Source organism: Dasypus novemcinctus, chromosome 2 (genome assembly GCF_030445035.2).
Source record: "Dasypus novemcinctus isolate mDasNov1 chromosome 2, mDasNov1.1.hap2, whole genome shotgun sequence".
NCBI classification, from domain to species: Eukaryota; Metazoa; Chordata; class Mammalia; order Cingulata; family Dasypodidae; genus Dasypus; species Dasypus novemcinctus.
The window spans coordinates 76,459,839-76,473,655 of NC_080674.1; the positions used below are offsets into that span (position 1 = coordinate 76,459,839).

General features: G+C 36.4%; 1 protein-coding gene across 6 annotated transcripts in view; it reads left to right on the forward strand.

The window, feature by feature from the left end:
* The window catches only part of POLK (DNA polymerase kappa), a 90,277-nt gene extending 87,920 nt beyond the window's left edge, over positions 1–2,357 (forward strand). For all 6 annotated transcript variants that reach the window (XM_058274963.2, XM_004466533.5, XM_023591155.2 and 3 more), the window contains 2 exons: positions 203–245; positions 1,092–2,357. In XM_058274963.2, coding sequence (XP_058130946.1) covers positions 203–245; positions 1,092–1,170 — 122 coding nt within the window. In that variant the 3' untranslated portion in view covers positions 1,171–2,357. The remainder of the gene's footprint in view (positions 1–202; positions 246–1,091) is intronic.
* Positions 2,358–13,817: the final 11,460 nt, after the last annotated feature.

Here is a 13,817-nt window from a genome sequence, read left to right on the forward strand (position 1 = left end):
AGATAACCTCTTTAATTTGTTTTTTTGGTAGCTCTAACTTTAGTGTAATTTCAAAAATCAGGTTAAGTGTTACAAACTAGTATTGAGTGAGATTTTTTTATTATCTTTAATCAGTTGGTTTTGACCTTTCATGTTTTTATGTAGCTTTCTAATTATTTCATGTTGCTCATTTCGAATTTCTTGACTTTTCTTCCTTCTGTAGGAAACTCAAGCAGAGTACAGAAGATTGTAACAAAAACAAAAAGGTATGATTTATTTAAGCTTTAACACAGCTGGCTACAAAACTGTCATATTTTGAGTTCTAATTTTTTTTTAAGATTTATTTATTTTCTTTATTTCTCTCCCCTTCCCCCCACCCCAGTTGTCTGTTCTCTGTATCTATTTGTTGCATGTTCTTCTTTGTCCGCTTCTGTTGTTGTCAGCGGCACGGGAATCTGTGTTTCTTTTTGTTGCGTCATCTTGTGTCAGCGCTCCGTGTGTGTGGCGCCATTCCTGGGCAGGCTGAACTTTCTTTCGCGCTGGGCACACTCCTTGGGCGTGGAGCTACCCTACGCGGGGACATCCATGCATGGCACAGCATTCCTTGCGCACATCAGCACTGTGTGTGGGCCAGCTCCACACAGGTCAAGGAGGCCCGGGGTTTGAACCGCGGACCTCCCATGTGGTGGATGGATGCCCTAACCACTGGACCAAATCGGCTTCCCAAGTTCTAATTTTTAAGAGATGTAAAGTTTTGCTTTTATAAATCAACTAACATTAAAAACAGCATTCGGGGAGTGGATGTAGCTCAAGCTGTTGCTAGCCTGTCTCCTATATACAAGGTCCTGGGTTCGATCCCAGGTACCTCCTAAAAACAAACAAAAAACAAACAAGCAAACAAACAAAAAAACCAACTGGGGAGAGCTGATATAGCTCAGTGGTAGCTCCACTGGCTTCCAACATACAAGGTCCCAGGTTTAATCCCTAGCCCTGATACCCCCCTCCCCCCCAAAAAAAAGAGGAAAGGAAAAAAACAGCGTTGATTTATTGATTTGCAAAATGATTTTTTAATCTTTTTCTGCATTTTAATTGTGTGTTCTTTTGCATTCCAGGCCAGAGTCAACGAGTTCAGCATCAAAGAAAATAAAACCAAACAATTCCAGACATACTCTAGATATATTTTTTAAATGAATATTGATACTCATTTTATCATAATCTTTCACTGGAACTGATTATTATATATGGCGAATTTATTCTTGCTCATTTGAAGTTTACATTTTAGTGAAAGGCAAGTGCAATAATTCCTTCCTATGTGATATTTCCTTTTATATGAATTTGGAATGTATAGTAATTTATATATGTATGTCTTTTTGATAGCTATGAGAATTTTACTTCCAGTATACATCAATTGAGAATCTGCTGTGTAAAAAAAACCTAGGAATAGGATGAGAAACTATAACTTTATTAGTTTTTTATAATGAATATAAAAACATTTATAAGGACTTTCAGAGGTTTATACAAACCTAGCATAAGAATTTTTCAGCACTTACTGCCTTTTTGGCACTACACTACTGTAGTTGCACTGTCTTTAGGTACTTCATAAGCTTTCATAATTAAGATTTATCATAAGTGCTATGAAGAATTTTAGCTTTACCAAATTAGCACAGGTGATTTTGTTATCTTCAGGAAAATAATATCACAATATTGTGATCTGTGTTAAAGGGGTTTTTGCTTAGAATGTGATTATTCATTTATTTTTTTCTTACTTAAGCCTCCTTTATCTTGTGAATAAGTACTTAGTTGACTTTAAGAAATATTTAATAAAAGACTCGAAGTAGTTATTTTTTTATATAGGAATTTTAAGTGGTAGTGTTTAGTTTCTTGGCAATTATGTTTATTCTTACACAAATCTAAGTAAAAGAATAAAGCACTTCATTATAACCTGCAAGAGAAAATTGTGCAATTTAAAAGATTAATGTGTGTATTAAAAAATCTCACTTGGTTTTTTTTATCGCATTTTTATTAATATTTATGAAAAGTCAATTTAATGGTTTTAAATGGTTGTAAAAGGTAGTTTTTAATTGGAACATGAAAATGAAAACCAGTTTTTATTAAAACTGTAGGAACTGAATTTTTATCTTTTCCCATCTTAATTTTATACATAAATATATGAAGAAATATTATTTTAGGGATAGCTTAAATAAAAATCTTGTGTTGCTTTTGGCCGAAGTGGTAACTTGACTTTTAGTTAAATTAGGCTTGTTGCTTGTTAGCATGCCAATCTCATGCCTAGAGTTATGGTTATTGATGTAAATTCAGTATAAAATTAGATTCAATGAAATGCTGAATTAATGTATTAAAAACTAGATAACACCATATTTAATTGTTTTCTGTCTTGTTTAAGTTTGTTTTTATAGTGTTTTCAACATTAGAGTAAATGCTAAATTATTTTCTTCTAGATGATTCATTTAATTGTTCTCATTTAATAATATTTAATAATAATTTTAAATAAATTTAAAAGTTTTAAGTTGATCTTTCAGCCAGTAAAGATGGTTTTCTTACTTTCCCACTGGTTCCTACCTCTGGTGGTTTCTGGTAATCCCTCCCTTTATCTTACCCATTCAGGCTTGGGGTCACAATAGAGATTTGCTATTTCTAGCCTCAGATGTTGCACTGTCTCTCCTGTTTTCCCTATATCTACCCACACCTCTATAAAACAGTCCCTCTCCTAAAGTCATCTCACATTTTGAAATTTTTCCCTATCAGGACCCTGACAAATATAATGCCTTAGAGAAACAATTGAACATGTGCCCTAGGAAACATGTGCAAATGTTCATGGCAGCACTGTAATAACCAAAAATTGGAAATAGTTGGAAATTACCTAATTTTCTTTTTGGAGGAAGGTGGTAGAAGACATTTATTCATTATTTTAACACATTACGTGGCTGAAATTTATTTAATACCTTTTTTTTAATTATAAAAAAGTTGCACAGAAATGCTACAAGTGTTACCCCAACCCCCACAGGGGAAATGATGGTCAGGAATTAGGTACCCCCAACAAACACAAAGCTTTGGTGGGGGGCGGGGGACAGGGGAATGAAAGTTACCTGTCTGGGAGGGCAAAAGGGGTGAGAAGCACAGGTTCTGACAGGAATGGGGTAGGGAAGGAGGCAGGCCAGGGGGCAGGCTGTGAAAGCTATACCTTGAATAGCACATTATCTTAAACGAGTAAAGAAAATTGCCAAAGAGTGAAATTTAATTATGAGGGAACAAGAGAAATGTTTGGGAAATTGAAACAATCCAGTAGTTGCTGAAAAATGTCTCCCTCTTTTTTTTTCCTAATTTTTATTTTTTGTTTTTTTTTTAAGTACTTTTTTTTCCCATTTATAAATGATTTATTTATTGCTTCTCTATTTTTTTGCATAGTCTTTTTTTTTAAAAAGATACATAGATCACACAAATGTTACATTAAAAAAGATAAGAAGTTCCCATATACTGCACTCCCCACCACCACCCCACTCCTCCCACATCAACAACCTCTTTCATCAGTGTGGCACATTCATTATATTTGATAAATACATTTTGGAGCACTGCTACACCACATGGATTATAGTTATATTGTACTTTTCCCAGTCCATTCAGTGGGTTATGGCAGGATATATAATGTCCTGCATCTGTCCCTACAGTATCATTCAGGACAACTCCAAGTTCCCAAAATGCCCCATGTCACACCTCTTCTTCCCTCTCCCTGCCCTCCCTCTCCCTGCCCTCAGCAGCTCCCATGGCCACTGTCTCCACATCAATGATACAATTTCTTCCATTGCTAGGGTCACAATAATTCTATAGTAAAATACCAGTAAGTCTACTCTAATCCATATTTTATTCCTCCATCCTGAGGACCCTGGGAGGGGGTTAAATCCCACATGACTGATGGATGGGATTCTCCTGCTTGCATTCCTAGACTCCCTGGTGCAGTTGCTGACCCTCCTGGAAAGTACTTTTAAGGTCATATTTATCTCCTTTGGAAAAAGAAATCTCCTCCCCACCCCACCCCCAACCTAAGTAAGTGGATTTGCCACTATCTAATTTATGGAGGTCCATTAGAGGGTGGGAAAGGGACCACCCTGGGAGCTCCCTGACTACAAAGAATGGCCTGAGCCATCCCAGAGGACCAGCCCTCCTGACTCTCAGCACAAAGGATCCTGCTTCACCTCTTATAGAGCAAACTGTCCCCTATCAGATTGAAAAGAATATATAGATGGAGGCAGGGCATCTCAAAAACCCCTGTTGAAGAGATCTTAGCCCTGACTTCCCCAGCTTCCTGACTTTGGGGCTGTGGTGGGCTCCAGGCCAAGCCCCAGATCTCACCTCCAACGAGCCCCTCCAGTGGAAGGGAAGGGACAAATCGTTTGCTCAATGTTCTATTTCTTGTCTTCTTGAAACTGCTCACATATATATGAACTGTGTTCATGTATAATTTGTATTACAGTAAAACATAAAAAGGAAAAATGGCAGAGAGAAACTGCTTTCCTTAGCAAAGTGATATTTTCTTCCACCTCTGCAGGCTGGTTAGCTCCAACAGAGAAAAAATACATTTTTCTTCTAGGACTTTGCTGAACACTAAAAGGGTCAACCCAAACCAACATTTTGAGATATTTTCTAACATTTCCCCTAATGCTATAGCATCAGTCAGCATTTGATCTTTTTCCAAAATGCGGCAGTTGATCATTTGACCAAATATTTTGTTTCCACCAAACAAGTGTCACCAGCTTTTCATCCTGCAATAGCAGCATCCCAACTCCCCAAAGCTCACCACTAAGTCAACTCTGTGTATTATGCTTTATTTGCAGCACCCTACTTTCTCTACCACCTTCTATATCAGTTTAGAACTCATTCTGCAGAGTTACAGAGACCCAAATCAGTGTCTTAAAAAAAAAAATCAGGGGAAATGGATTTGGCCCAATGGATAGGGCATCCACCTACCACATGGGAGGTCCAAGGTTCAAACCCAGGGCCTCCTAGCCCAAGTGATGAGCTGGCCCATGCTCAGTGCTGATGCGCACAAGGAGTGCCATGCCACACAGGGTGTCCCCCGCATAGGGGAACCCCACACACAAGGAGTGTGCCCAGTAAGGAGAGCCACCCAGTGTGAAAAAAGTGCAGCCTGCCCAGGAGTGGCACCGCACACAGGGAGAGCTGACTCAGCAAGATGATGCAACAAAACAAGACAGATTCTAGTGCCTCTGACAAGAATACAAGCAGACATAGAAGAACACACAGTGAATGGACACAGAGAGCAGACAACTGGGTGGGGGAAGGGAGGGGAGAGAAATAAAAAATTTAAAAAAAATTTTTTTTAATGAAAATTTCTTATTAAAAAAAATCAGTACCATTTTTCTCATGAGACATGAATTTTGTCAGTAATGGTTCAGCGGTTCAATGGTTGGATCAAAGTCTCTGTGGTGTTCTTGGCCTCTTCTGGTCGATTTATGGTCATAAGATGGGCTCTTTCACATCCAGCCTTACACCTGAGTTCCAAGTAGGAAGAGGGGAAGTATAAAAGATAAAAGGACCAAATGCCAGAGTTGTCTGTCCTGCTTTTAAGTTGCTTTCCTGGAAGCTGTATGGAAGAATTTCTGCTATTTCACTGGCCTTACTATGTCATATGACTTTCCCATATTAAAGGGAATCTGGAAGTATAGTTTTTTTAGCTAAGCACCTTGCTATCTCAAACAAAATCAGGTTTTGTTAGTAAATTCTACCTCACCAATAAAAAATTCTATCAAAAAACTATATGAATTATCACATTTAATGACAAATTTTATAAGCATTCCTTAGGAACAAGAGTGCCCTCTCATTTTGCTGGAGATCATAGTCAATTCAAAATATGAAATAAGATTAATAAAAACTGAAAACAAAGAGTTTCTTATTCTCAAAGAGTTCAGCAAGGATTCTGGCTACAAGATCAGTGCACAGAATTAGCAGCATTACTATACAACAATAATAACCATTAAAAATGTTATAAAAATTATCTCATTCATAGCAACAACCTATAAGGAACCTCTATTAAATAGTTTCCTAAAAATTACCACAAACTCACTGGCTTAAAACAATGGAAATTTCTTTTCTAACAATTCTGGAAGCTAAAAGTCTGAAATCAAGGTCTCGGCTATGCTCCCTCCAAAGCCTCTAGGGAAGGATCATTCCTTACCTCTTCCAGCTTCTGGTAGTTCCAGGCATTATTTCAATCTCCACCTCCATTGTCACATGGCATTCTCCCTGTCTGTGTGTGTCTCTGTGTCCAAATTTCCCTCTTAAAAAGACACCAGTTTGGATTTCGGGACCACCCTAATCCAGTATAGGATTACATCTGCAGTGACCCTATTTCTAAAATGAGATTACATTCTTGAGTTCCAGATGAACATGAATTTTGGGAGGAAACTCCACCTAGTACAGTACTAAGGGGGAAAAATATTTTTAAATGTGCAAGAACTTGAGAATTACAAAATACTATTGAAAGACAAATAGGACATCTGAATAAGTGGAAAAAAGAACCCTATTCATGAATAACTATCTTAAAGATAACTTCTCACCAACTTATTCATCAGGCCCTATTAGATACCAAGATGTAATGCTATAGTAATTAGAAGAGTATATTAATGGAATGATATTGGCATGATTACATTTCACACAAATTGGCCCAAAAGTATTGACTATTCATTAAATGGTGCTTGGGTAACTGGTTATCCATAGAAAAAATTAAGAATTGGTCCCTAACTTACAAAATAAATTTCAAGGGGTATTAGAATCAAGTATTTTAAAAAAGAAAAAGATCATGTATACTAACTTTTTTGCCTCATTTATAAAATGCTTTGCAGTAAAATTCCATAGGATAAAATCTTTGGGAACCTCAGATAAGGAGGATGGCATTTAGAATACATCATTACTAGTATGTAATACAACAAATGACATTTTATTTTATAATAGGCCTGCTAACAGTTTGTATGTGTGTAATTCTTCTCAATGACATTCAAAGATCTTTTAAATATAGAGCCGTTTATCTTAAATTGGTTTTATCTGATAAAAGGAAAACTAGCACAATAAGAGTTTATAAAACTCCATCCCAACAGAAAGGTTTTAATGTTAGTATGGAAATTGAGATACTGCATGATCAATTCCTCCAATGAAGTAACCTCCAAGACTACAGAATGTCAGCAGCTGTATGAGGATTAGAAGCCATATTGCTGAGTTTAGGAAGAAACTGAACTGGCTGGCGGTAAGAAAATGTAGGCAATAGATATAGGCATTTATTTAAGATGAATGGAATTGAAAGGCAAGAGAGAAACAGCACTTAATAGACACTTTTTTTTTACTGTCTTCATTTTTTTTTTAATGCCTTTATTTGCTCCTACTTTTAATTCATCCTTTCCAATCATTTCCACCTCTATTTCTGCCATTCCCATATCTGAATATTGAGTTCTGTCTATTCTTATAGGGCTTGTTGAAAACATTTCTTTCCATTCCTTCAAGCTCTTATCTGTTGCCTAAACTCTGGCCTCCAACTCATTTCTCAGCTCTCAATTTATTTCCTTGTTTTAAACCATCTTATGCATTTTTTAATAGATTAACCATAAACAATGCTTCATAATATCACCCTTATGTTAAAGACAAAATTTAAACAGCCCTTAACTCTCTTCAGGATCAACGGTGGTGAGGGAGTGAAGGGAACTGTTTCTTAGTATTTAAAAATTTCTGTGTGTGATCTATGTATCTTTTTTTAAAAAAGATTTTAAAAAAATTTTCTGTGGTGCAAATAGTCCTACCACAATGGATTTCAGTCTGTGGACATGATGCCAACCAGTTCACAGAATTCTTGAAAACAACATTTGAGGAGAGAAGGTGTAGCTCAGTGGTTGAGTGCCATATATATATATATATATATATATATATATATATTCAACATTTGACTCACAACTGGTACAAGAAAGCTCTCACATGTCATTGTGGAACATGTCTGGTATCTGTGCTCAGTTCCTGCCTCTGCCCAGAATATTCCTTCAACGTCCCCCTCACCCTTTCCCCAACCCTATTCACCTTTCATCCTTTCACTCAACCTAAAGGCCATCTTCTTCAGGAAAGGGTTCCTTGCTTTCTGGAAAATTTGATATTTCCCTCCTTGTGCTCCTGTTGCTCTGTGAAGACCCAGAAACATTCTTTGCTGTAGCTTTTTTTCATGTTTGTCACCCCCAACTAAATTGCAGGCTCCTAGAGACCTGAAGTTGTCTTTTCACTGAAAAGTACTTCATACTTTTCTAAGTAAGAAGTATGTGACCTGGCATATCGTAGATGTCAATAATAATTTTTAATATGAATAAATGTTAATAGTATGTTCCTAATGAGTGGTGCCTGTCACTAGTCATTTCTGTCTAGGAAGATAGGGTGGTGGATTATATAGGTGGCTGCACTCAAGTTGAGTCCTAAGAGATGGACTTTCCAGAAAGAAGGAATTGCATTTATTTCTCTTTATTGGGTAATGGCTTGCTTTATTACTATATCCTTTTGGGGTATAAGAATTTGGAAGAAAGCTCAAAATATGACTAATAACCTAGGGCTAAAAACAATGTTTTATGAGAAAATACTCCTGTTTAGAAAAGCATACCTACTGCCTGATGCTTTTTTCTTTTTTTAAAGTAATGTTCCATTTTGAAAAGAAGTAATGCACATGAGCATACCTAGTGCTGGCAGGATTTTAGTGAACTCCACAGATAAGTGGTATTTATTTCCCTGGAGCAATTGTATAATTGTATAATTCCATAAGGGATAATCACTTTTGTTTGGTAATACATGGGTGAACAGTTGTTTAAGTTGTTTAAGAAAAGCTCAAATGATATTATGGTAAATATAGGAAACATGGTTCCAATTATTGAACAAGCCATATTATTGAACTGTTCCCCTTACAAGGGTGAGGCAACTCATGACAGTCTTATTTTATAATCATTGCAGTTATAGAAGGCCCAGGAAGACAAAATAATTCAGAGGCAAAGGGTATGAATGCTCTCCTTCTAACCTCAGTCTCTAAAGTGTATTATGATTTCAAACTCATTCCAATGTGTATAGAACATAGAACATTTCCACCCCTACCTCTGCCACCTACATAGCTGACTATTATTGAATTCTGTCTACTAGGGCTTCTTGAAAACATTTTTTTCCCATTCTTTTTAAGCCCTTATCTGTTGCCTAAACTCAGGCTTTCCAATTCATTTCTCAGCTCTCAATTTCTTTCCTTGGTCTGGTTTAGACTTTGAAAATAATTGGTGTGACATGAATTACTTGGTTAACATAACTGGAATTTTTCAATAGTTGCCTAAAACTACAATGATCTCCACTGATAGTAGTCTGGCACTGTTTCCACTGTTACTCTTTTGTTATGTATTTACTCTGATTCTAAACCATCTTGTGTATAATTTTGCAGATTAACCATGAATACATAAACAGTGCACTCATAATATCACTCTTATGTTTTATATAATTATACATTTATAATTCTTAGGTTTAAAGATGTGTGTGTGTTTGTGTGTGTAGAGAAACAGTCATAGAAGAAGAAGAGCCCCCTAATTGGACACCAAAAAAAGGTGGCTCAGTCTGGGGTCAAATCTAGTTTTGTTTTATGAGCTCAAAAGTTGTTTTTCATTCCTGGAACATTGTAAGCCTCCAAGTTGACTTCAAAGGTGTGGGATATGCCAAGGTTTTGTTTTTTATTTTTTAAATTCATCAAACAAACTGTGCATAGGTACTAGAGTTTCAGGGTAGAGATTATGAACTTTCATATCTAATTCTCAGCTCAACTGTCCTTTTCTCAGAGATTACATGAGTTACCCAGAATAGACTTGTGTTTCATGAATTCTTTTATTTTCCATACCACTAAGAAAAAAATATTACCTATGTTGTAGAATCTATTAAGATATTCCAGAATAAATAAATATAACAAGATTTACATCTTCAGAGCAAGGATAAAAGAAAATAAATCTTCCAGGAAGAAAGGCAGCAAAGCAACTTGCATGTTCAACCTTGACACTGGGTGGAGAGAGGAACTCCGCTGAGAATTTGAATCACAAACCTGTCACATATTTGTTTGTAATCAATTTACACAGACACTGTAATCCAAAAAACCCAAGCAAAATATTTAAAGTGGTCTTTGGTTGGTATTGTCACTAATGACTGGCAGAAGCAAATGCAAATCTTTTCTGCAAGAACACAACTTCAATCCAGGCAGACAATTTAATATTTCAAAGAGATTTTAAAATGTGAAAAATTGATTACTATATTAGTCAACCAAAGGGGTGCTGATGCAAAATATCAGAAGCCTGTTGGCTTTTATAAAGGGTATTTATTTGGGGTAAGAGCTTCCAGATACCAGGCCATAAAGCATAGATTACTTCCCTCACCAAAGTCTATTTTCACGTGTTAGAGCAAGATGGCTGCTGAGATCTGCCAGGTTTCAGGCTTCCTGGGTTCCTCTCTTCCCAGGGCTTGCTTCTTTCCAGACTCAGGGTACCTCTCTTCCCAGGACTTACTTCTCTTTACTCTGTGTGCTTACTTCCTGGGGCTCCAGCTTAAGACTTCAGCATCAGACTCCCAACATCAAAACTCCAATATTAAAAACCTTCCAACTCTGTCCTTTGCCATGTCTTTCATCTGTGAGTCCCCACCCTTGATGGGTGAGGACTCAATATCCTACTGAAGTGGCCCAGTCAAAGTCATAATCATAATTTAATCATGCCCAGGTACAGACCAGTTTACAAACATAATCCAGTATCGATTTTTGGAATTCATAACTATGTCAAACTGCTACAATTACAGGCTTGGCTCACCCTTGCATCTCACATCCTTGCAGCTAGATATAGCCATGTGACTGAGTTTTAGCCAATGGGATATGAGGAAGTATTGTGTGGCAACTTCTGGGACCCTTCCTTTGTACACTTGGGATGTTCTCTTTACCTCTTCTTCCTGTTTGTTTCCTCCCTCCTGCTGCCTAGAACACAGATCCTACTATCTTACATATAAGCATGAAGTTTGCACTCTGGGGGTGTTGGGAGAGTAGCCTGGAAGAGCTGGTTCCTCAGGACTCTGTGGAACAGAGGTATCATATCAGCACTAGACTGCACACTTGCAGACTTTTCAAGAAACATTTTTAAAAGTTCTTGTTTATATCAGAATTGTGGAATCTTCTATTTCTTATAGCTAATTTCTAGCTGATATAGAACATAAAGATTATTAAGACATCTTTGTCCTCAAGAAATGAACAGCCACCCCAGGTGACATTTTCCAGTCAGTGTGGCAAGGGTTATAATAGGTAAATATACACAGTGGGAGTCTAGGGAGAATTTACCTGATAAAGAAATGAGAAATCAGGAAAGGTCTTTTTAAAGAGGAAGAGGCCCTGTATTTATCAGGAACAGGCCCTGTATTTAAAGGTATACTTCAGAATAGAGCATATTCCCTTAGTCCAGACCTAGGGGAGAAGGTAAAGTTTTCGGGATGGGTGAACAGGTTTCTGTTCACCTGCCTGAATTGTATTCCATATTTCTTTAACAAATATTTATTGAGAGCCTACTATTTACCTGGTACTGTTTTAGGCACTGCAGAAGCAACAAGGAATAAAAGTTAGAAAAATTGTTGTCTATGAAGCTTATGTTCCATTGCCAGAGACACTAAACATGTACAGGCTATCACTTCTGTGGCAAGTGCTACAAAAGGGAAAGATAACAGCATAAGGGAAGGGAGCATGAAGATAGGGGAGACTGTGGTTGGTGGTGTGGTCAGAGAAGGACTCTCTGAGAAAAGGACAGTTGAGCTGAGAATTAGATATGAAAGACTAAGCCATTAAAAAAATCTGAAGACAGAATGGGAAGGACTGTTCTAGGCAGCAGGAAATGGAAGTTTAATGGGTCTGAAGCATGAAACACTAGAGGACCAGCAAGGATGGGGAAGAGTTGTGAGAGAGAAGGAAGAGTCAGATCATGTTGTACCACATCTTGTATGTATTAGTGTACTTAGAATTACTCTTGCGATTGAGAACTAATTTGCTGTTTTCATATCTTCTCATCCAGGCGTGTGTCAATTAGGGTTCCCCAAAGAAACAGAATCAACAGAAGTTACATACATATGTATGTACATTCCATATGTGCATAAGAGGTTTATTTTAAGGAAGTTGGTCACTTGTCCTGGCGAGTTTGAAGTCTGTCAGGCGGACCAGTAGGCCGGAAACTCGGGCAAGAATTGATGTTATAGTCTTTCCGCAGTATTTCTTCTTAAGAACCTGAGATTTTTGCTCTCAAGGCCTTCTACTGATTGGATGAGGCCAACCCACATTACTGAGGGTAACCTTTTCAAAGTCCACTGATTGTAGATGCTAATCACATCTACAAAATACCTTCACAGTATCTAGGCTAGTGTTTGACCAAATAACTGTACACCATTTCCTGGACAAGTTTACCTATAAAATTAATCACAAGTCCCAGGCTCTCAGTGAAATTAAGGAAAAGTAAACCCAATCAAAAGTACCATTCCCATAACCCACTGCTTTGGGTTTTTTGTCTAATCTGCCAGAATAGGAAACTCATAGACCACTCTACAAGAATATGTATAAAACAACGATGCATATGATCCTGTCGTGGAAAAGAGGATTTTAACAAAATTAATTTATTTGTTTAGAATTTGAAAACAATTTGTGTGCTATGAATTACTTGGATAACACAATTGGAATTTTTCTCTAGTTATCTAAAACTACAATGATTCCCTTTCATAGTCTGGCACTGTTTCCACTCTTATTCTTTTGTTTATGTTATGTATATGTATTTTATTTTGACTTTTAAAATTAAGTTGTAAACATACTATATAGGCACATAATTTTGTATCATGTTTTTTCCATTTACACTGTACAAATACTTTTCATATTAGTATATAGCCTCACATTTCTGCATCACATTCATTTCAGTGGATCTGTTATAGATTTTATCATGTACCTATTATAAACATTTGGCCCATTTCACTTTTTCTTTGAAAGGAGAGTTTGAAGTTCAATGTGATGTTCTGAATACAATAAAAAACATTTTGCCATATATTTGTGTTTCATTGATAAGGAAACATACTGCTTTGAATTTAATATTTCAAATTTGGTATGCAGTAATTGGAAGGAAAAACTGACCACTTTGAAATGAACATTGAAATTTCATAACTTCTTAAAATGAAATACATCTTGTAAGTTCATAAGAAGAATATAGAATATTTGAAAACCAGTTTCTTATTTCAAGTTTATATTTTAGGGTTAGAATTTGTTTGACTTGCTTTAATATTATTTCCTTTTTGAAAAAGAATGAGCCAGAGCATTATTATTTTGTAAACTCACAACTTCTCAAATAATAATAAAAAAATAAGCTAGAAAGATAACTGCATGATATCAAATGAGAAATTAGAGTCTGATTTTTATTTAAAAGAAAATTCTGGATGGCATTTAGAAATGATTTAATATTGAATTTCCAGTAATGTTGGCTACAAATTCAATTTCCACATTACTCAAAATTATACAAAGAATTGATGGAAGACATAGCAAAGATTCTAGCAAAGGAAGAACTTTTATCATTGGTGTGGAGGCAGTGGCCACGAGGTTCTGAGGGGAGGGAGAGGGAAAAATAGGTGTAATATGGGGACATTTTCAGGACATTGCAATTGTCCTACATGATGTTGCAACAATGGATACAGGCCATTATTTATTTTGTCATAACTTACAAAATTGTGCGGGACAGAGTGTAATGTATATAATGTGTATAATGTAATGT